The sequence below is a fragment of the Falco rusticolus genome, chromosome 4 (genome assembly GCF_015220075.1).
Source record: "Falco rusticolus isolate bFalRus1 chromosome 4, bFalRus1.pri, whole genome shotgun sequence".
NCBI classification, from domain to species: domain Eukaryota; kingdom Metazoa; phylum Chordata; class Aves; order Falconiformes; family Falconidae; genus Falco; species Falco rusticolus.
In genome coordinates this window covers 41,727,970-41,748,908 of record NC_051190.1, presented here as the reverse complement: position 1 = coordinate 41,748,908, position 20,939 = coordinate 41,727,970, and the positions used below count along the sequence as shown (strand labels likewise).

General features: G+C 45.5%; 4 protein-coding genes across 8 annotated transcripts in view; 2 read left to right on the top strand and 2 right to left on the bottom strand.

Moving 5' to 3' along the window:
- CARHSP1 (calcium regulated heat stable protein 1) overlaps positions 1–3,681 on the top strand; it is a 36,728-nt gene extending 33,047 nt beyond the window's left edge. For all 3 annotated transcript variants that reach the window (XM_037385747.1, XM_037385748.1, XM_037385746.1), the window contains exon 4: positions 3,496–3,681. In XM_037385747.1, the coding sequence (XP_037241644.1) occupies positions 3,496–3,658 (163 nt within the window). In that variant the 3' untranslated portion in view covers positions 3,659–3,681. The remainder of the gene's footprint in view (positions 1–3,495) is intronic.
- Positions 3,682–6,328: 2,647 nt separating this feature from the next.
- Positions 6,329–15,094, bottom strand: PMM2 (phosphomannomutase 2). The gene is made up of 8 exons (XM_037385743.1): positions 14,967–15,094; positions 14,416–14,527; positions 13,445–13,521; positions 12,405–12,496; positions 11,603–11,702; positions 10,626–10,701; positions 9,373–9,488; positions 6,329–7,526 (listed from the first exon to the last, which is right to left on the bottom strand). The coding sequence occupies exons 1-8, from the start codon at positions 15,033–15,035 to the stop codon at positions 7,425–7,427; spliced, it is 744 nt and encodes a 247-aa protein (XP_037241640.1). The 5' UTR covers positions 15,036–15,094; the 3' UTR covers positions 6,329–7,424.
- Positions 15,057–19,520, top strand: TMEM186 (transmembrane protein 186). 2 transcript variants are annotated; one of them, XM_037385745.1, is made up of 3 exons: positions 15,057–15,150; positions 16,116–16,759; positions 18,225–19,520. In XM_037385745.1, the coding sequence occupies exons 1-3, from the start codon at positions 15,142–15,144 to the stop codon at positions 18,238–18,240; spliced, it is 669 nt and encodes a 222-aa protein (XP_037241642.1). In that variant the 5' UTR covers positions 15,057–15,141; the 3' UTR covers positions 18,241–19,520. The 2 variants fall into 2 exon arrangements, with proteins under 2 accessions (XP_037241642.1, XP_037241641.1); XM_037385744.1 differs by lacking the exon at positions 18,225–19,520 and having other exon boundaries at positions 16,116–17,764.
- ABAT (4-aminobutyrate aminotransferase) overlaps positions 18,452–20,939 on the bottom strand; it is a 57,428-nt gene continuing 54,940 nt past the window's right edge. For both annotated transcript variants that reach the window (XM_037385741.1, XM_037385742.1), the window contains exon 16: positions 18,452–20,639. In XM_037385741.1, coding sequence (XP_037241638.1) covers positions 20,518–20,639 — 122 coding nt within the window. In that variant the 3' untranslated portion in view covers positions 18,452–20,517. The remainder of the gene's footprint in view (positions 20,640–20,939) is intronic.

Here is a 20,939-nt window from a genome sequence, read left to right as displayed (position 1 = left end):
GCGCTGCCGGGGCTGGTGTGACCCACGGGCAGGGCCCGGCACTGAGCCCTGTTGAACCTCACTCAGTGGCCTCGGCCGCTCGGCCCGGCCTGCCCAGACCCCCCCGCAGAGCCCCCTGCCCCCCAGCACCCCCCAGCTGGGGGTCACCTGCAGCCTGACTGAGGGGGCACTCGATCCCCTCGCCCAGCCTGTCGGTACAGACGTTACCCAGGGCTGGCCCCAGCACCGAGCCCTGGGGAACACTTGTGCCTGTCCAAGGGGAGCAGCCAGTCACCGGTTGTTTCCTCCTGGACTGTGGGTGTGGGGACTTTGTTCTGCTCCTTGTCCCCGTCTTCCAGCTCAGGGGGCTGAGCACCCCAAGGGTAACTGGTCTGACTGCTAAAGACTGAGGCAAAGAAAGTATTAAGTACCTCAGCCTTTTCCTCATCCTTTGTGGCAATGTTCCCAGCTGCATCCAATAAAGGATGCAGATTAGCCTTGGCCATCCTTTTGTTTCTAATTTATTTGTAAAACCAGTTTTTGTTATCTTTTATAGCAGTGGCCAGTGTGAGTTCTAGCTGGGCTTCTCCTCTCTAATCTTTGCCCTGCATAACCTCATGACATCCTTATAGTCCTCCAGAGCTGCCTGCCCCTTCTTCCAGAGGTGCTAAACTCTCCTTGTTCCCCTGAGCTCCAGCCACAGCTCTCTGTTACATTATGACTTGTTCCAGTGGCTTAGTTGTACTTGAGTCAGTGCAGATTTTCTGCTTCAGCTTGTATTCCCTGTGTTAATCACATGTGATGTGAGAAATGTCTCTGCTTGCTGTGTTTTGCTAGTCCCATGTTCCTTTCTACGGATGAAAGGTCTGTGCTGTATTGCCTGCCACTGAGAGGTGCTGTCTTGCTCAGGTAGAACTGATGTTCTGCGTGGGTGGCAGCGTGGTTTTAGCTCAATAGCAACACATTTTTTTGGCGACAAAGGATCATTCAAGAGAGAAAGATGATGCCATTTTTTTTTCATGGCATTCCTATTTTCACCCATGGTTTGACCCTCTTCTGTGTGTCTTCTTATGGCTTCATGTCCACTTGTCAGGCTTTAAGACAGTACGGGTAGCATCTTATCATCCTTGCTTGAAATTGGTAAACTGCAGAGAATTTGGTGGCAAATTTCTTTGGCAGTAAAAAAGGTAAACTAATCTCTGCTTCTCGAAGGACAGTAAGTATTGTGTGTGCAACCCCTTCACTCCTGAAGAAATCTTAAACCTTTAGCGGTGGGGTGAGTGGGACATAAATGAAGGCAGTGACTGCAGAGGACAGCCACAGTGAGACCTGGGTTTGGGAGTCTGCCTGGTGTGCGGGGGCTGAGGCTGGGCTGGCATGGCCCTGGGGAGTCTGGTGGTAAATAAAGGGCAGTCAGATGAGCCTGCGTGGGGAGGGAAGGGCTGTCAGGTCTGATGAAGGGGGCTTTATCTTAACTTCTCCGAAGATATTTTTTCTGGCTTCAATTTACTGCCATTTCCTCAGGCACTGCGCCGAGGAGTTCAGCTTAGTACATGCTCCCTTGGGACTGATTCCTGGAGTAGGGGTGTAGCCCAGGGAAGTAAAGTCTGGAGGACATGCATTTCAAGTCACAGGCCTTGGCAGTGCTTTTAACTCCTTGTAGCAGGTTTTAGATCCATACTTAGATAGAGGAGCACTTTCAATATCACGTTGATACAATCAGTTAGCAAACAATGACTTTTCTTTTGAATTTCCCATGGGAGAAATTGAAATTTATGGGTCAGCTTTAGCTTCCCCTGTACATGCCTGCTTACCATGTCTCATCCCTGAGTACAAGCTGCTTCTGCTCAGCCACAGCCCGACGCACCAGCTTCCTGAGCAGCCGTCGGATGCACAAGTTGGAGGGGAGCAGGAGCTGAGGCAGCCCTTAAAGGGGGAAGGCTGGCGGAGAGGCAGTGTAGGAGATGAAGCTGAAGTTTTGCAGAATTGCAGGGAGAAGCAAAATCTGATGTGAAGTTACAACTGGCAGTAAGGGCCAATTTGTTTACCTCTATCAGTCCTGCCAGTCTTTCCTGCAATAGAAAAGCTGTAACAATAACAGGTCGCAGGACAAGAGTGGATATGAAGGGCGCTGCTAAAATCTTAGATCCCTACAATTAACAGAAACATTTGTGGGGTAAGATTCTTGGGTGGTGTGAGTATGTTCTCAGTGAAGGCAACTAACAAACTCAACGGCGCATGCCAAATTTCTGACCTAGAAGACTTTTTTTCTTTTTTGTTTCCCTGGACCCAAATCTTAACCCACAGTGTAATATGAGTACACAAGCAATTAGGCATCCAGTAGAATTAATTAGTGTTGTATTTTTTAACAAATACAAATGCAGCTAAGAAACACTGAAAAAAAGGTCAAACAACAAGACATCTAAAACCTAGGTTGTCAGAGAAGGGGAACCTGAGCATGGCATCGTGTAGGTGTTTTTAGAGGAAGGTGCAGTAGCATCCTTTCTGCTGTCAGACCCTGGTAATGCAGGTTGGAAGTTGTCTCTGCCTGTCGTGGGCGCATGCTGGGATCTTTATTAAAAAGCTCTGATCTTGAGCACAGTGGTAGAGGTGAGGAAGGCTGTTACCCTTTGCAGTTCTCTGTTTCATCAGTGCATTGTTCTGAACAGAAGGTGACAGCTCTTTTACCATTTCCCACTGGTTATGGATAAGGCCTCACAAGCAGTAACAAATGTGTGGTGGGAGTCCTCCAGCATCCCACGTCATCACACTGGTAAGTAAAGGCTAAGTAGGAGTGAGCGACTCCTGGAAATCTTCCAAAGTGCTGGAGGAGACTTGTAATGTAACATGTCAGGGTGGCAGAACTCTTTTTTTTGCACATCAAGTAATTTTGAAATATTTGATTCCATGTCTTATTTGGGCTTCCCCCCCTCCCCTGCCCCCATACCACAGACAAACTGTGTTATGGTGGAATAACCTAAAGGTAAAATCAATGACTGGCATTTTCTTTAAAAAAAGAACACAAAAACAAAACACCCATCTCAAGCTCAAAAAGCTTAGATGAAAGGAGGAAAAACCGTAAAATAATCTAAGTTCCAGTTTAAAACAACAAACCCCCAAACCAAGTGCCAAGCAGTGTCAGCCCTGCCCTCTAGTGCTGCCGGCGAGTAAGAGGTTGTTACCTGGTTCACAGCGATGTCCAAGGCTGGGCTCACCTTTTTCTTTAAGGCATATTTAAGTATGGGTGGTTTTGTAGTTGTTTTGGGGGTTTTTTTGTTAGTTGGTTTGGTGTTGTTTTTTTTTTAGGGTGGTGCTCTTTATGGTGTTTGTATGGGATTTGCTACAAGACAACCAAGATCAACTTCAGGCTTTGGTGGATGATGGGCTCAATTAAAAGAAACCACCTGAAGTATCTTGAGCACCTAAGATAATCCTTATGATAAAAACTTAAATATGCTGCAAAAGAAGTAAAAGTGTTTATGTGATTTGTGATTAACTGAAGCTTCCCCTCCACAGTATCGAAGGCGAGTATGTTCCTGTGGCAGGCGATGAGGTCACCTACAAGATGTGTACCATCCCTCCAAAGAACGAGAAGCTTCAGGCAGTGGAGGTGGTGATCACCCACCTCGCTCCTGGAACCAAGCACGAGACCTGGTCGGGGCACGTTGTCAGCTCCTGAGGCATCCCAGAGCGATGTGGCTGCTGCCTGCACGGTCACTGCTCGGCTGCCTGCAGGGGACCTGCCCGAAGAATATTCTACGTATTGTGTGGGAGGAGATGCTGCATTGTCAATAAAGCAGAAGCAGGCCAAATTTCCCAATTTTACAGCTGGCCTGGGAAAAAAAAAAAGGGGGGGGGAGGGGGGCAATTCAAATGCTAATGAAAAAAATCTAGCACAGTGTGTTTACAAAAAGTGTATTTTAAAGAGACCTAGTTTGTGTGCTTGGTGGAGGAGGGAAGGTTTGTTTTTTCTTTTATCTTGTGAACTGATTCCAGGAGATGCCCAGGGGAATTGGGAGAGGTTTGAAGGAGAGCTCTTCTAATGTGGGCTGCTGGAGCAGAGGCATGATCCGAGGCCCTGGAGGTGTGTGAGCACTGTGGGCCCTTGAGATGCTCGTCTGTAAGGGCTGGAGTACACTTACTGCTAATAACAGTTCCTGAATGCCTTGGCTGGAGAGATGGAGGGGTGCTCGTTGCTGTGATTTGTTTGCCTCATGGAAGGAAGTTCACAAACAGAGCAGCTGCCGCAGGGTGGAAAATCTCCATCTGGTGGTTACGCTCCAATGACCATGGCTGGGTGCCCTTCAGGTGCACCGTTTGCAAATGGCACATCTGCGTATGTGTGGAATATTGTAGTTTTAATGCCTGCATTGTTTGTGAATTTACTTAGGTGCCTTGATGGGTGATTAGCAACAGATTTTAAAGGCCAGTATTAAAAAACCAACAACAGACAAACAAAACTAACCCCAAAAAATTGCTTCAAGGTAAGTGGTAGAAAGCTGTAGAGTAGTGGATACTTCACAGCCTCTGACTGTGTGTGAATTTAGACAAAGCTGAAGATGACCTTCTTGGCTGCATGTAGTTGAATGTCTGCCATGGTATTCCACTGGGCAGGCAGGATAACTGTACTCCTGAAAATCAAGTTACGTGCTGTTCAGATGACTGTCTGTAAGATGCTGTGTGAGTTACTTAACAGGCTCAGCTGTCTTGGTGAAGTAGATTCTGCAGATGTTTCCCTGGAAAACTTGCTTGGTAGGATGTGATATGGTCACCCTTGCCCAGACTCTTCTCTGCCTGCAAGATTTCGTGTAGTTGTAGTGCAGCTAAATTAGTTCTGTTCCTCTTTGCCTTCCACATCTCTTTTTCAAATGAAGCATTTTTCTCTATTGTGTTTCTAACAGTGGATTTTTATTGACTTTGCAAATAATAATAAAAAAAAATAAAAAAACATGGCGTGATACTCTTCTGTTAGTTGTGTGAAACAGTGTAACTTCCTTTGCCTGTTTGCAGCAGATGGTCTGTTTGATGTCTGACCTGGGGAGAGCCCAGCTCTGTGGAGGTTAGTAACTGCTCTGATGGCTTGTTCTACCTTAGCTGCACCCGTATTACGCTGTAGTGTACGGTAACGACCAGCCTGTAGTGAAGTTTTGTGTTTTACTAACTGTAGGACTTAGTAGTGGTGGATTTAACACTATCCAGATTGTTGGAATATCACACGCTGCTTCCTTTGCAATAAATGTGACCATTATAATGCTTTAACGTAAGTCTTCAGGCTGCTGTCTGTGTAGGTGGTGTTGAAGATGATGAGCATTGAAGTCAGAGGAGAATGCAGGTGCCTGCATATGCACACCTGTATGATGATATTTAAAAGTGTTTTAAAAAGCATTGTAGTATCAACTGACTAGCATTTCCAGAAAGATTAGGGAGTAATTGAGCAAGTTTTCTGGCTGTTTAATAGGTTACTGTATAATACATGCTACTACTTCTATAAATACATTTATTTTCATTATATAATATTAAATATTCTTTGTATTAACGTACAGCAGGGAGGTATAGCCTGGTCATTGCAGCTGAAACCTGGGGGAGGCGGGAGGAGGGCAGAACATATCAGAAGGGGCTCCCAGGACTATTCAGAAATGTCGCCGCAAGGCTTTAGCCAGGCCTCAGGGAACGGCCGAGCCGGGGCTGCTGAAGGCTGAACGTGCCCTGTTCAGTTAAACTCACGCTAGAGAAAGTAAGGCCGGGAGCAAGGGACTGGGCGTCGTGGGCTGCTTCCATCTGTTTTGTTTTTCCTTTCCCTCAGAGACAGAACGCTTGCCTCTCATCTGCTGGCAGGACAGGCGGAAGACAAACCTTGGCTACTGGCAGTGGCTGTGCAAGTGCAGAGCAAGGCTTTCGGATCCGAGCCTCGGGTACGTGCCTGCAGCTGCCTGCGCCTGGGGCTGAAAACAGCTCTGGGTTTGGTCCTGCATAGGACACTTTGCATAGCAGCTTCCTGCAAATACAGGGAGCAGCCACGGTAGCTCCGACCAGCTCTGGCACAGGTGGCTGCGCAGAGCAGCAACCCAGCTGTCCGCAGAGCCTCCCTGCGCTGCAGCTGGTGCTGGTCCAGGGTCTGCTCCCCTTGCCCCGGCTGAGGCTGACACATGGGAAGGGTGTTAGAAGACCAGGTAGTTCTGATGTGTGAAGGCATCACCGCTCCCCCTCCTTTTTGTAAGCCCTCTTGGGGATTGTGGTTTGTACAGATTGTATTCTCTCCTTTTTTACTGTTCTACTGTGTATGATACACTTGGAATTGCTAAGAGTCAAGTCAAACGTTTCTTTGTACAGACAGGCAGCATACAACAGGTTCTGCTTTGTGTTTTATTTGCCAAAATGACAAACTGCAACAGTAATTTTTCATGATAAAATGAGATTTTGTTCTCCTTTACTGATTAAACCGTTCATACACAAGATTACTTTCCTAAGGCAAGATGAGAATAGTTATAATAACAGTTACACTGATTGTCATGCTTCAGCTTGATTTTAATAGAAACATAGTTTAGGTAATTTTTCTTAGTACTAAAATCTCATCTACCCTTAATGTCTTACCAAGAAAATTAGAAATGTAATAAGTGACAGAAATACATTTTGCTACTCTGCTCAAGTGGTCTTTAATTTTTGTAGATTATTTGGGTTTTAGATTTAAAAACAGTCCGCAAGAAGCATAGGTACCATGGACTGTACTGCATTGGCACCACAACCATACTGAGGAGGTAACTAGCACCAGTTGGTCCAGCCTTCCTGGTGGCGGTAAACTTGATGGACCTTCTGACCCTGCACTGGAACAGAGGTGAGGTCAGGGACTTCTGGCTCAGTTTTATCTTCCCACCCTCCAGAAAAAAATAAAACCTGTCTTTTTTACTCATCTTCCAGTTTTAAACAAGATCTCAGCTGTCATATAATACACGTCTTTATACCACAAGGTAGTATTGTAAAAAAACCCAACCCAACCAACTCTAAAATGTTCATTTAAAAAGCAGCTTCAAAATAAAAACTAGGGATAAAGCCTTGCAGGCCACTTTTGAGTCCATAAATCAATTATAGGCAGATTATCCGTTCCCCAGCCCCCAAAGTGTAATTAATTAGCTAAGGAAGTTTACTCATGACTTAAAACTCATTAAAAAACCCCAAAAAACAACCCCCCCCAAAAAAATCCACCAACCACCAAAACACACAACCAGCCCCAAAAGAAAACCAGGTACGTGTGTGAATGGCAGCAGTGGAAGGACGGTGCTAAGGAGCTCTGCTGTACTGCGCTGGTCAGCAACGTTCCCTTCAGTACTGACTGACCTTGGAAGCGCTTGCTATTCATGGCCAATTACAAAACCCAATACAGAATGAAGAGGTTCTGAGTTATTAAGGTGTCTTAACCGTTCTGCAAGTGTGAATTCTAAAACTCTTATCTAAAAAAATAGTTCTTCACAGATTCTTCTTGTATCCTGGGGGGATGTGACGCTGTGGCCTTCTGTTCTGGAGTCTGTGAAAATTTCGTAGTCATTCCCTCCCTGAAAACAGAAGAGGAAAAAAGCGGAAGAGGATTTAATTTTATGTAACTTAATGTATAGTTACAGTCTTGCAGTGGAAAAGGGACGCATAAAGGAAATCATGGAAGGAAGGGATGTTTTACAAAGGGGTGTGGTGATAGGACAAGGGCTGGGGGGTGGCTTTAAACTGAACAAGGGTAGAATTAGATGCGATACAAGGAAGAAATTCTTCCCTGTGAGGGTGCTGAGGCGCTGGCCCAGGCTGCCCAGAGCAGCTGTGGGTGCCCCATCCCCGGCATGTCCAAGGCCAGGCTGGACGGGGCTGGGAGCCGCCTGGGCGGGTGGGAGGTGTCCCTGCCCGTGGCAGGGGGCTGGGACTGGGTGATCTTTAAGGTCCCTTCCAACCCAAACCAGTCTGTGATAACAGTCACGTCTAAGAAGTCTTCCAGAAAGCTAAAAACCTGTAAACCACCATTTTGAGATTCCACGTAACGCATTTATGGCACACCTGTACTGAAACTCCTGCTGACCAACTCAAACACTTGCATAAGAACTTCCTGACCTGCACATTAGCATCTGTAATGGAACAGCAGGACTCTCAGTGTAAGTTTAGCTGGTTTTAGTTTTGTATAGTGACCCAGTATCAACCTTTTAAAATTATTTACTTGTTAATAGGGTATAAAGCTTGTTACAGAACACTACACCAGCACACGGGATTTGTAACTTCTCTGCATTACCCTCTTCCTTCCAGCTCGGTTTCCTTTCCTGTTGGTTAAATCATTGATCCTTCGCTATTGTGTTAGTGTTGTGGCCTTGCCAGCTACTGGTCTGCTGTGACCTTTGTAACTGGTTTCTAATCACAGAAGAGTGATGAAAGATCTTTCCACAGCTGGCTCAGCGAACAAAGGCACTGCCACCTGCACGAGAAAGCTGCCCGGCAGCCATGGCTCTGTGCACTACAGGAAGCAGTTACCCAGTGCTGGTACGTTGTTCGCCACACTGCTTGCCAGTGAGTCAGCAGCAACTCTTGCTACTGCAAAACAATGAAAATGCTGCACTGCCGATTACAGGGTTTAAAATCAACTGTCCATGAACTCTGTGCAAAGGACAGGTAATTACTTTTATAACCAGTGTCAAGGGAGAATAAACCCTTTAATTTAAAGCTTGTCTTTTTCTTATAAAACTTGGCCTTTTTAAGTTTACAAAGCTACAAAGTTCTTTGTAATTATAGTTCTAAAACTCTAAGTTCTTACACAACTAAGCCTTTTCTTGTAAAACTTTGCCTGACACTGTCCTTGGCCATGTTCAGACAGCTTTAATTTCATCCAAGTCCTTGTGCTTTCTGTTGCCCTTGATAGCTCTGCTCAGGTCTCTGCTCGGTATTTTCAAAAGCCTCTGAATCACCCTGCAGAGTCACTTAGCTCTGCCCGATGACGAGGGACAGGGATTACATGTAATTTCAGTTCCTCAATGCAGAGACAGACAGCGTGGTTAGCAAAGGAACAGTATTAAATTCAATGGATAATAAATATGTTTAATAAACACCAGCCAACAAGCAGCATCAATCTACAATAACCAAACAGGATAATCAGTTTTACATAGTCATGTCACCTAGGTTTTTAACATAATTACAGAAATTCAATTTAAAAACACAGAACACTGTTCACTTCAGGAAACAGAAGAAGAAAAATCTATGCTCACAGCTACCCCCAGCACTATGCTGACCAGTAACGCGCGGTCAGTTAAACACGGACAGATTTCTATTCTGACCTCAATTCTTGTCAGGCATAAGGCAATTGGTTAGAACCTACAGTGTCTGTGGTTAAAACAGCAGCTCTAAAATGTATATACAAAATAAAATACTCACTGGCATAGTCTTATCTCCAAAGAAATAAATAGTCTTGAATCCATCATTGGCAACGATTCCTAAGCAGTACCTCTTATCCCAGCCATCCGGGAACACATCGAAGCTTATCTGGCCTCCTAGGATAGACAGGAACCAAGGAAACCTTGGTTTAGGATAAGAACACATTTCTGAGGGGAGCATAAGTGAGAGGGTTTTATTAGAGGGAGTTTTGCAGAAGTCACAGAAACGTAAGACCCTGGAGTTAAGTCTTACAAGTACAAAGAGTGTTCTATAGGGTATCACTTACTACACTTGTGACTTACAGATTATTATTTACCCATTAAACAAATACAAATGTCTTAGCATTTTCTCAAACTGAACCTTTTTTTAAAAACTACCTTTAATCTTTTTACTTTTAGAAAGAAACTACACGAATGAACAGAGCCACTGGTACATGTACATGTACAGCCATGAAGTCTTAGGCAAATCTAAAGCTTTCAGAACAGAAACGGGAAGAAATCAGCCGTGCTAACACAGCCTAACAGGACACTAACTGTTCAGTCCCAAATCCTTGGACTTTACCAAGACATAACAGTGTCATTGCCGGTCGAAGCGGGTGTCACAAAGGTATTTACAACATACTTTAGGAAAGCTATATTGCAGTTGATTTCTGCCTTACTGTTTCAATACCACAGCACTAATGGTAACCATATATTTTTTTTTTTTTTAATAATTCTAAAAAATAGTAAGAGGCAAGAATGTGGTAACATGTTGAAGGAGAGGGGAAAAAAAGAAAAAAAGAAAAAAAAAATTTAAAATTAATTCCCCCTTATTACCACTTTTCTCTTTAAGCTTGCACTGCCTTTTGGATTTTTTTCCTTCCTCCCACACAATGCAGCTGCAGAACTAAGAACCAAGGGCTACTGGAACAGTACTGATACAGTATTTCTGATCAAAACTGATTTGCAGAAACAAATCCAATCAGAAGCATGTAATGTTTCAAAATGAGCAGAATCAGTCACACAACTGACATTAAAAGACAATGAACTGATGACAAGCAATGAAGTTCTCTTTGTTGATGGATTTCAATTAAAATATATCAAATGAAAGCCTAAGAGGAAAAAGAGGCTTAGTCTCACACGTAATGCCTGCAACCACCCCGATAGGTAACTGTCACACAAACGAGATAGGGAATGTCATAGCCATAAGAGGCTATGACTTAAGTGAAATTTAAATCAAAGGATGTTTTAAATTACAATCTTCTAATGTGATACCTATAGAAAATGTGAGGCCTTTCCCTGCAAATTCTCTTCGTAGATCAGCTACAAATTTCTCTCTTATACCTTCTTTCTGTTAAAAAAAAGAAGAAACAAAACCAAACATCAGTTACATGCTGTGCTAAAAGTCACCAATAAAAAGATAACCCAAAAAACCACCCCAAAAATATCCAAAGGTCTGAGTACCCAAACTAGCGTGATACAGTTACATTTTACTATCACAGAAAGCATGCTGGGATTATTGCCACTTTAATGTTAGCAACTTGTAAAAAATGAGAGAAAACTTCACATGCATGCGGTGATTTTCTATGCATGCAGTGATTTTCTATCTGAAAATCTCAGAACACTAAGGCAGTATGCTTTGACTCCCAGTAAAATTCAGTTTTACAAATAAGGAGACTGAGGCATAGGGAGAGTCTCAAAACTGGTACCAATCTGATACCATACGCTGCAAGAAAGGTAATGTCAGAACACCTCAGGCTCAGATAGCTTTCAGCATCCCTTAATCCAGTCACAGGCAGACTGCTTTTGAGGAACCAGATTTCAGTTTTTGTATCAGATCAGAAACAGTTGTTACGGTGTAGCAGGGAACAGATCCTGTGGCTCAGCAGTTTTATTGATTTAAATGGATGTAGACTGGTATGCTATAGAGCACTCCAAGGAAGTATGGTTCTATCTGTGACAGGGTTTTTCAGGAACACTGTGTGCAGAGGTAGGATGTTTGGTACTCTGGATACAGGGTTAAAAGAAACATGAGCCAAACCCATGCCTTCTGCAAGTAATCACTGTCAACTATTGCAACAAAACCCCTATTGTGTATTTCCTGAAGTCCAAGGAAGAAGTTAGTAAAACCACATGGAAAGGATTAAAATGAAAAAAATTGTAGAAAGTACAAAAGCTTTTTCAAAATCATAACCTGGCCCTAACTGCCTCTGCCAGAACAGCTGGGTATTTTTTTAAGAGCTGTAACTCACTTTATCAAGTTCATAGAACTCAATTCGTTCTTCCTGGCTGCAGCTTCTTCCAATGGGGGACACATTTAACATCCCGTTGCGGAACTCGATAAAAGTGCCCCTGAAAAAGAATTGACAATAGATGAAAAATTGCTCAAAATATCACAATGAGTATCACAATAAGATTTTGTTTCATTCCGAAGACAATGGGAATCAGATGTCTCCTTCAGCCTCTCACTGTATGCATAAAATACCAAACATGTAGGAACCTCTGGCATCAAGGAGGCTTTGGGACTTTTATTTGAATCTGGCAACCTCAACATCATCCTTAATGACTTTTAGAAGTATGATTGGAACATCCTGTGAACCCGGTTCTCAAGACCCTGACAGGCCAGTCTGTCAGCTTTGGGGTGAAGGGGCAAAATTCAGAGCAATCTTGGCAGTGTTTCTGGCTAGCCTCACATACGGTGTGTATTAAATGTCTTGAGCAGCTGCACCCTCACATATCACATAGAACTGATCTTACTGCATGCTTCTAATCTCTGGAAAACATGCTGCTGAATTCCAACCATGTCCAGGAAATACTCCTACTTCAAACCTGAACTTCTTTTGCTCTTGAAATACTGATTCTGCATTTTTATTTAAATCCTGTGCACCAGCTGCGAGCTTGTCTTTGTATGCATGGATTGAGCTCTGTTTCACGTACACGGTGTTCCTAAAACACAAGTTACTCATTTTTTGCTGAGCAGCCTGCTTTACATATTGACACTCAACACTGCAACATGGAGATCATGGTGACACCGAGATGCATGTGTGCATATACCTTTTCTTTGGCAGTTTAATCTTCGCAATATAACTCAGGCAGTAGTTGATCAGATCTTGAAGTATGTCCTCGCCCAGGTAACCCTGAATGTTCTAACAAAATAAACACCATTCAACCAAGGGTTCAGAATTTGATATTCTAAAACCAAGTCACATGGAAAACACAGACATTGGATAATCATGCATGGTTAACGCCACAGAGAAACATTCCTTCAATAAGCAACCCTCAGTCCATGCACACATGGTAATAACAATGTTTTGGTAATAATGAGAGGCACGCATTTTTCTTACTGTTTACTTTTTTTTAAACCATAAAACAAAATCTGATTTAATATGCTCCCTACTGGTACCTGCTTTAGGAGGAAACAGTGTGGCCTAAACAAAAAGTTGCAGTTAATATCTACTGTAGCCAAGTGTGAAGAAATGGGAGATGGTTACTGCAGTAAATTGGCAACCACTGCTCAATTTCAGCCAGGATCTCTTTTAAATTTTTAATCTCCATTACTATGTTGAACCAATGAAGGTGATTAGGGCATCTAGAATCAGATGTACTTTTATATTGATTTAGAGTATTTACCTTCTACCTTATGCAACATATCACAATGTGCACTCTGAATTAATACTAAAAAGCAGCTACAAGGAATCTAGAAGAAACTTTCTGAACCCAAAGGCCAGCAGACATCAGCTATAAAATGCCATATTCCATAGGACCTCCAGGAGCAGTGGGCTTGGCCCCATTTCCTATGGATAAGCTGAGGGAAAGGCTGTTCCAGGATTTTCACTGTTCTTATTCGGTCAAACACTCCAGACTTGAATAGCTTTTGTTTCGGAGAATACCCCAAAGAATAAAGTTTAAGGTGCAGATGGTCATTGCATGAATCAGAGCACCAAATGAATGATCTGTTACAGAAGGAACACATGAAAATAGCAGCAATTCTGGCCTTAGTTAGAAGGGTGATTACAGAAGACTGCACCGGAGCAACAAAGCAAAAACTTTTGTAGGTAATTTCTCTTTTGTGTTACTGGAAATTTCACACTTACCTGCTTGCTCAGGAATTTCCCGTCTTTGTATGCTACAAGACCATTTTCTGGAAAAACGTAGTCAAATTTTTCAACCACTACAACCAAACAAAAAGACCATAACTTACGATTTCCCCTGTATGCTTAATGCAGAATTGTCTTACACATTAAACAGGTGAAACATTAGATCATAAAGCATGAAAGATTCAGCAGCACAACATCGAGCACAAGATCAAAGCTGCTCTTATTTCTCTTCCAAGATTAACACACATCTCGGATTATGTGAAGCCTTTCAGTTGTTACCTGTATGTCTGCTTAAAGGCTCCTTCTCTCCTGCAAATATGCCTCTCTGCATTAAATGTGGGGAAGTGACCTCAAATATTACAGAAGTCTGGCATGCAGCTGGGCTAGAGAGCACATCAAATACAACCATTTCAGGTTTGTTTTCTCTGTGTTACTAACCTATAGTAGATGTTGGAGGATTGTGAGAATCTCACTACAATGCAGGATGATACTGCTTACTGGAGACCACTTGTAAGCCAGGCAAATTCTGAGCTATCTGGGCACAACAGGCAGCTATCAGTGGCATCAATGAAGTAAAGAGCACTGAAGATAAGTCTTTGAGATAGGAAAGGAAATGTCTCCCAAAGGACTAGAGCAAGAGTCCATCTCTGCATCCTAACCCCACAGCCAGCTGAGCAGCCTGCACAGGCATATGTCATCTACGTAATGCCAGGAACGGCAACGCTGAAACGTCCTGCTACAGTACAGCACCGAGCTGGGTTTCACCGTCGACACATCGGGGTGCCACTAACATGCAAACCTGGGGGCCGTTTGTGAGCAGCTGTCACAGGCAGAGCACAATGCAGCACCACCAGGAAAAAAGTTAAAAGGCAGGAAGGAGGAAAAGAGATCGGGTTTAACCTACACTTAACCTTCACAACTTCCTTGTAAGCAACTGAGCACGAGGGGTTGCCCCTGGCAGCCCTTACCATCGTCGCCCAGCTGCTCCTTCAGCTTTTCAAAATCCGAGCCGCCCACCACGCCGACCTTCACCTTCTGGCGCAGCTCCTGCAAAAACGACGCCATCTCCGCCGTGATCTTCTAGGTTCAGAATAAATTAATTAGATTCGTCAGCATGCTCATCAAGAGACCAACACCTCCACTGCGCAAGAATTATTAAACCCCAGCAATGCCGTGCGGAACCTTAAGAAAAAGGGAGGATTTAGGGGTTTTTGGCCTTAAGCGGCGAAGCCAGCCGGCCAGTCCCGCAGCAGGGCCCGGGGCGGCCGCGTCCCCTGCTCTGTGCTGCCAGGGGGCCGCGGCCCTCAGCGCCCCCTCGCCGCCCCTCAGCACCCCCGCGGCCCTCAGCGCCCCCCTCCCCCGACCCCTCAGCGCCCCCCTCCCCCGACCCCTCAGCGGCCCACTCTCCCACGGCCCCTCAGCGCCCACGGCCCGTAACTGCTCCCCGCGCCCCAACACCCCGGCGGGGCCCGGCACCGCGCCGTGCCGTGCCACAGCGCCCCGGCCCCACGGGACTCGCCTGGCGCGGGGCCGTGAGGGTGCCGTCCACGTCGAAGAGGCATAGCGCAGCGGGCTGCGGCGGCGCCATTGCGCCCGGCCGGGCGGCGGGAGCGGGACCGCGGGGGCCGCCGGGAAACAGGGGGTGCCGCCCCCTCCCACCCTGCCGCGCGGTGGGGGAACGGGTCGGCGCGGCCATGGCGGCGGTAAGCGGGGCGGGCGGCGGCTCGGGGGTCTCTGCTGCCGGGGGACCTGCGACCGGCCCGGCGCTGCGGCCCTTCCCCGGGCGGGCGCGGCGGAGCGGAGCGGGGCCGCCCGTGAGGCGCAGGCAGCGCGGCTGAGGCCGCGGCCGTCTCAGGGCAGCTGAGGGAGGGCGGCGCGCGGCGCCTCAGGAGTGGGCGCGGGCGGACGGGCCGGGGGGGGAGGCGGGGGGGGGCCGGGGCTGGGGACCGGCCGGAGGGATGCGGGGGGAACCGGGGCCAGGGGCGGACCGGGGCCGGCTAGGCGGGCACCGGGGCAGCAGCGTCTCTACCCGCCGCGCTGGGCCGCCCGCCTGCTGTGGCCCCCGCGGCCCGGGCCCTCGAGTGATGGCGGCCCCTGCCCCGCGCCCGTCACCGTGGCGGTCGGCCCCGTGGCGCCTCCCCGCACAGGCCGGCTCGGCAGCGCAGGAGGTCCCTTTCGTCTCTTGCGCAGGTTCCTAACGCGCGGTCCCTGTTTCGGTGCTGCTCATGCTCTGCGCCTCTTTGCTGTGCATAGTCCGCTTTGTTCCCCGACGTTGCTGTTTAGGCGGGTTATTTAACGTTTCACCGATTTCACTGGCCAGCAGCCCCAGACTCTCTTACCCTCTTGGCGTAGAAGCAACCCGTAGTGCTGGTGCTTTCACTTTGGTGTTGGTCAAAAGAAGAGAGGCAGGGGTTGCTGTAAGCTTGCCTTCGGGAAGCTAACTTTGGTACCGGCCGTATTGCCAAAAGTGTTTTCCCTCTTCAGCTGCAGGGAGCCATGCAAGCGTGAGCAGCAGTTTCCTGACATAATGCTAGTTTTCAAATACAAGGTTACAGTGAGCTGGGGCTTATGCTTACTGTCATTAGGTGCCGAAGGAACAGATTCTGAGCTAAATGATTCAGTTATAAAGAAGACTCAAGTGATGACCTGTGGGAATATTCCTTTACAGGCTAGGCTCTGCAGCATTAGGACTGAAGTCTGCATGGCACCGTTGTTTGGGAGATGTCTACAAAACAAGCTCTGGACAAGGTCATGGAGGAAGGAAGATGCTCGCCCACCCTGCCTTTTTGGTACATGGGAATGTTTGCACTCGCAAAAACAGCGATTTCATGGTGTTAGTAATTACCTGGGGAGACAGCGAGAGCCACCTGTGCGTCTGTGCCACTTGGCCCCTGCTGCCATGGTCCAACAAAAGGCTATGGATAAGAAGGCAGAAGAGTTCAAGCTGGTCTACAGGTTTCCATGGATTAAATACTGCAAGGTGCTGTCCAGACTGAAGCTGTTACAGACTGCCACCACCATGGTCACTCTGCCTCCCATCTGCTACCTCTATCTGCAAGACCAGGTTTCTCTGAATATCCTCTTATATACAACTGGCATTGCATTCTTTGCTGGTGCAATGTTGTATGGTATGAGCTACTTTTTCAGACGAATTATTGGATTGATCTACTTAAATGAAACTGGCCATACTGTCAGAGTGGCCCACTTGACATTTTGGGGAAGGCGGAATGACATTTACTGTCCCATAGAGACGGTGATGACTTTGGATGAAGTTGGAGATAGCAAGGGGGAGCTACTTCTTCAGTTCAAACGGTATAATAGTACAGATATTTTATACTTTACAATTAAGTTTGGCCAGATTGTAGACAGACAGAAGTTTACTCAGATATTTGGAGAACTTAAGTGATACAGCAGGTAGTTTCCAGTGATTTTCCTTGTTGCATGTTGTGCTTATTCTTCTGCAAAAGTTCAGTTAGTTTGCCAAACCAACATACTTCTGTCATTTTCCTATGCAAACCCTGCTGGTAAGTGCACTTGGTGTAGGAAGTAGCAATGGTAAAAAAAAATCCCCAGATTAAATATCTTTGCAACTGGTTTATGGTGTGGGCAGCATCTCTTGGTGTTGGATAGTGATGTGTGCGGTGCGCTGTTGCCAGCAGCTCTGAGTCTAAACTGCCCTGCCTGGAATGTGCGGGAGGCGGCCGAATTACCGATCCTGACCCTGTTTCAGCTGCCCCTTGGGTGGGTTTGAAACAGGAAAAACTCTTGAAGTGAAATGCAGTAACTCTGCCAGAGCTTCTTCACTTTAAATTAATTGGTTTTTTTAGTGAATTTTAGGTTGACTGGGAAGCCTCTTGAAATTAAAACTTGTCTCACGCATACATACTCGTGCATTCATGATACTGCGCGAGCTAGGAAGAGTGATATCTAATGCTGTAGGGGGAAGGGGGGGCTCTCTTGGCAAGGTCTTCCAGGATGTGAACATAACTAGGCAAAACAAAGGTGCATGTTGCAAGACACATCATTTGGCTGTGAGGGTAAGTTAAAGACTGGGACAGCATTCCAGGAGCCTCTCATAGAAACTGCTTTCCCACTGGAATCAAGGAAGAACACTCCTAAACTGTGGTGCTGTGAATTACAGGGACAGCCTGTGATCCCTTGTTCCGTTTGGATCCTAGTGATCATCTTGACAATTTGGAACTACTTGTCCTTCTTTGCATCTATTCATGTTTGTGCTGCTTTTGTATGTATAAATGACACTTAGTCAATGCTGTAACACTTGAGTTGCAAGAACTTCAGTAAATGTTACCAGAACTACCTTGGATTATGTGAATTAAGCAGTATTCTGTGAAGATTACCACATAACCTGGGAAACAAGTCATCTGTATCCCTTGATGTGTTTACCCATTTGGGCGTTATCCGAACATCAACAGTTCTGTTGCCAAATACCCTTTCTACTCCCTACTGCCCCAGTCTGGGTTTACCTAAAATGAAACAAAAAAAGGAAAGACACCTACAGTCTGTGTTGGATTAAGTCTGAAAATATGTGTACTTTGTGTTCTGTTGAACTTGCAGGGTTGATCACCTCAGCACCCATGTCTATGAAGGACAGTGGTCTTACTATGTGGTGTTAGTGTAAATTCTCCTTTTCCAAAACCTCAGTAGAAATAAGGAGGAGGATTTAAACCCGAGAAAGAATCAAACCTGATCACTTGCAACACATACAACTTTTTAGGAATTGTCAAAAGCAAGTTAATGCCTTACACTGCTCTTCTAGCTGTTACCTCACCTGAAACTGGCAAATAAACTGGCCCTCACCAACACGGGAACTTGGGAGCATTCCTTTCCCTGGTTCTTCCTCACGTGTATCGACACCTCTGTCGCTTGATGGATCAGCAGATGCAAGTAAGTAAAACTGCCACTGCTAACCCTGATTAACTGTTCATTTAATGTTTTAAATGATTCACTTAGGCATGTACTAAGTGTAAAATGAAAAGCCCTGGAGAAGTTCAATTATAAATATTTTATTTAAGAATATTGATTACACATGAGATGTCATTTGTTATGAATCTGTGTACAGTTACTACTTACACCATGAAGTGTAGTTAAGTATTTGTTTAAACATTTATTTGGCACTGTCCACAGGATGCTGTAAACAATATTAACTTTATATGCTTCAGCTGCAGTGCTTTATGTATTCTCTAACATGATTTCATCAACATGTTTTACACAAGTATACAGTTACTGAGTGTCAGTAAAAATTATAAAAACACCTAGAGTATTCATAATAAAAGTGAAGATGTGGTAAGAATTCAGATTACTGGACCTTTGCTTCTGTAAAAGTACAAGACTCGCTAGAGACATTTACTAAAACTACTGCACTGATATGTTGAGCAAACTAATTCCCAAAATGCTGTCAAATACAGTTCTCAGTTTGACTTTCTTCTTGCTGATAATACGCTTATGAGGACAGCAATGACAATGAGGTTTTGTTGAACACCAATTTACCAGTCTTTCCTCCAGATTTCTACAACTGCTGTTCAAAAACCTGCTCAGGTTCTGACCAGCTGGTACCAGGATTCTGGTTTCTGCAGAGAGGTTTACAGAAATCCCCTTACTTTTAAGCTAGCGGAAGTGAGTGTACTTGAGTTTCCCTGAACCAGCACTCAAAAAAATTAAATGGGGAAACCACAATTAACACTTCTCCAAGCAGCTAAGAAACTTCCACATTTTGGTAACTGTATTAAACACGTAAATCTTTTAACTGCTCTGTCTCTTATTATGTACTTGAAAATTGTGGTCAGATCCTAATAGGGTGACCGTAACGTCCACTGTGGTCCCTGCTTTTTGGTGCAAACGTAGTTAAACTTGGCAAGCAAAATCCAGATGCTTGCTAGCCAAGAGACTGGAAAAAAGAGGTACAAGACCTAGTTCAAGTCAGCCTTAAGTAAAGGGACATCCAAAACAGTTCTCTGAGGAGAAACAAATTCTGTCGACTGTTGACACTTCTTTGGATCCTGGGGCTTTCTAGATCTCTGAAATACCAAGGACTTAGCATAAACTATTAAAACAAGAAAAGGATTACTTTGCATTATAAATGTGCAGTTGGGACTTGGCCTTCACTGTAGTGGCTCTGATGTCAAGTAAGGGCTAAGATCAAGCAGTTCTGCTGTAGTTTAAAAAAACAGCTCAAGCAGAACTTGTAGTAGATAAATTAATGGCTATTGTGTGTTATGGCCAAACAGTAAAATAATCTCAAATCATTCAAGATTGCTGACAGAGGTGGAAGTGACATGCTTTGCATGATTCTCTAAGCTTTGTCAAATTACATACTTCAGGTTATAGTTTTCTCTGTACAACTCTGATTGTAAGAGAAATCAGACGTTTTAAAATCCAGGATGAGGAAAAAAGTTCTTCAGTCCCACTTAAGAGCGCCGCCCGTGTGGCTGAGCGCGTCAGTGCCGCTGCAGCGGTACGTGTAGGCTGAAGGCTGGGCACAGCGTAGCTGATGGCGTCCTGATCCCGCTGCTGTGGCAGGCGTCTGTATGCAAGGGAATAAAGCTGGAAATTACTCTGTCAAATACTGTACTTGGCAGTGGTGGAAAGCAGAGCTTTCCTCAAAACACCAATTTCATTCCAGCTACCACTAGAGAATGGCGTTTTCTGCACGGCAGGCACGTGGCTGTGTTGTGCCATACTTGCTGCCTCTGGGCACGGGGGTAAACCTGGGGTCACCTGCGAAAACAGACTCTGCCAGGTCATATTTAGACAATCAAATAATCAGGGCCATGAACGTAGAGAGGACTCTGCAGTTAATACGACCCAAGCCAGAAGACGGAGGGCCACAGCTTCTACAAATGCACAGTGTGGGACAGCGGCATGTACCTGCTGGTGACCAGTACCAATGCTCTGCCTGGGTCCAGTCTGTGTGGAGCAGCTTGCCTTGGGCAGGATTACAGACAGAACACAAACCTTAGTTTATGACTTTACACTTATCTTGTAAGTAGAGAAGACATGAATTAATGGAAACTAATTTCATAATCAGCTGTTCTGTGTGAGGGAGCTGCTTTTTACTTGAAGTTTGCTAAGATATCACTGAAAATGTTCAGGAAGAGGTGCGCATGGTGATCTTTGAAGATCAGCGTTGGACGGAAACGAATCGATCTGTCGCCACAGCCTCCCAGCACCACACCTAAACCAAGAGCAGAACGGGTCCTCTGGTCATTTCCATTTTTGCCAAATACCCAGAAAACACAGCCCTCCCGACAAGGTTCAGCTCACTGCAGAGGCCCAACAGATGCTCCCCCAGCCACTGCCAACCACAAGATGCTACAGCACGTAGTCATTGCTGCAAAGGGGCCTCAAGCTTCACAGCAACTTAGAACACTGGGGGTGCCTGTGGCTGTTCTGTAAAACAGGTGGAGTGCTGGGACTAATCCCAGCAGCGGTGCAAGGACTCCATCCAGCGGAGAGCTCGGACAGCGTCTGAGGC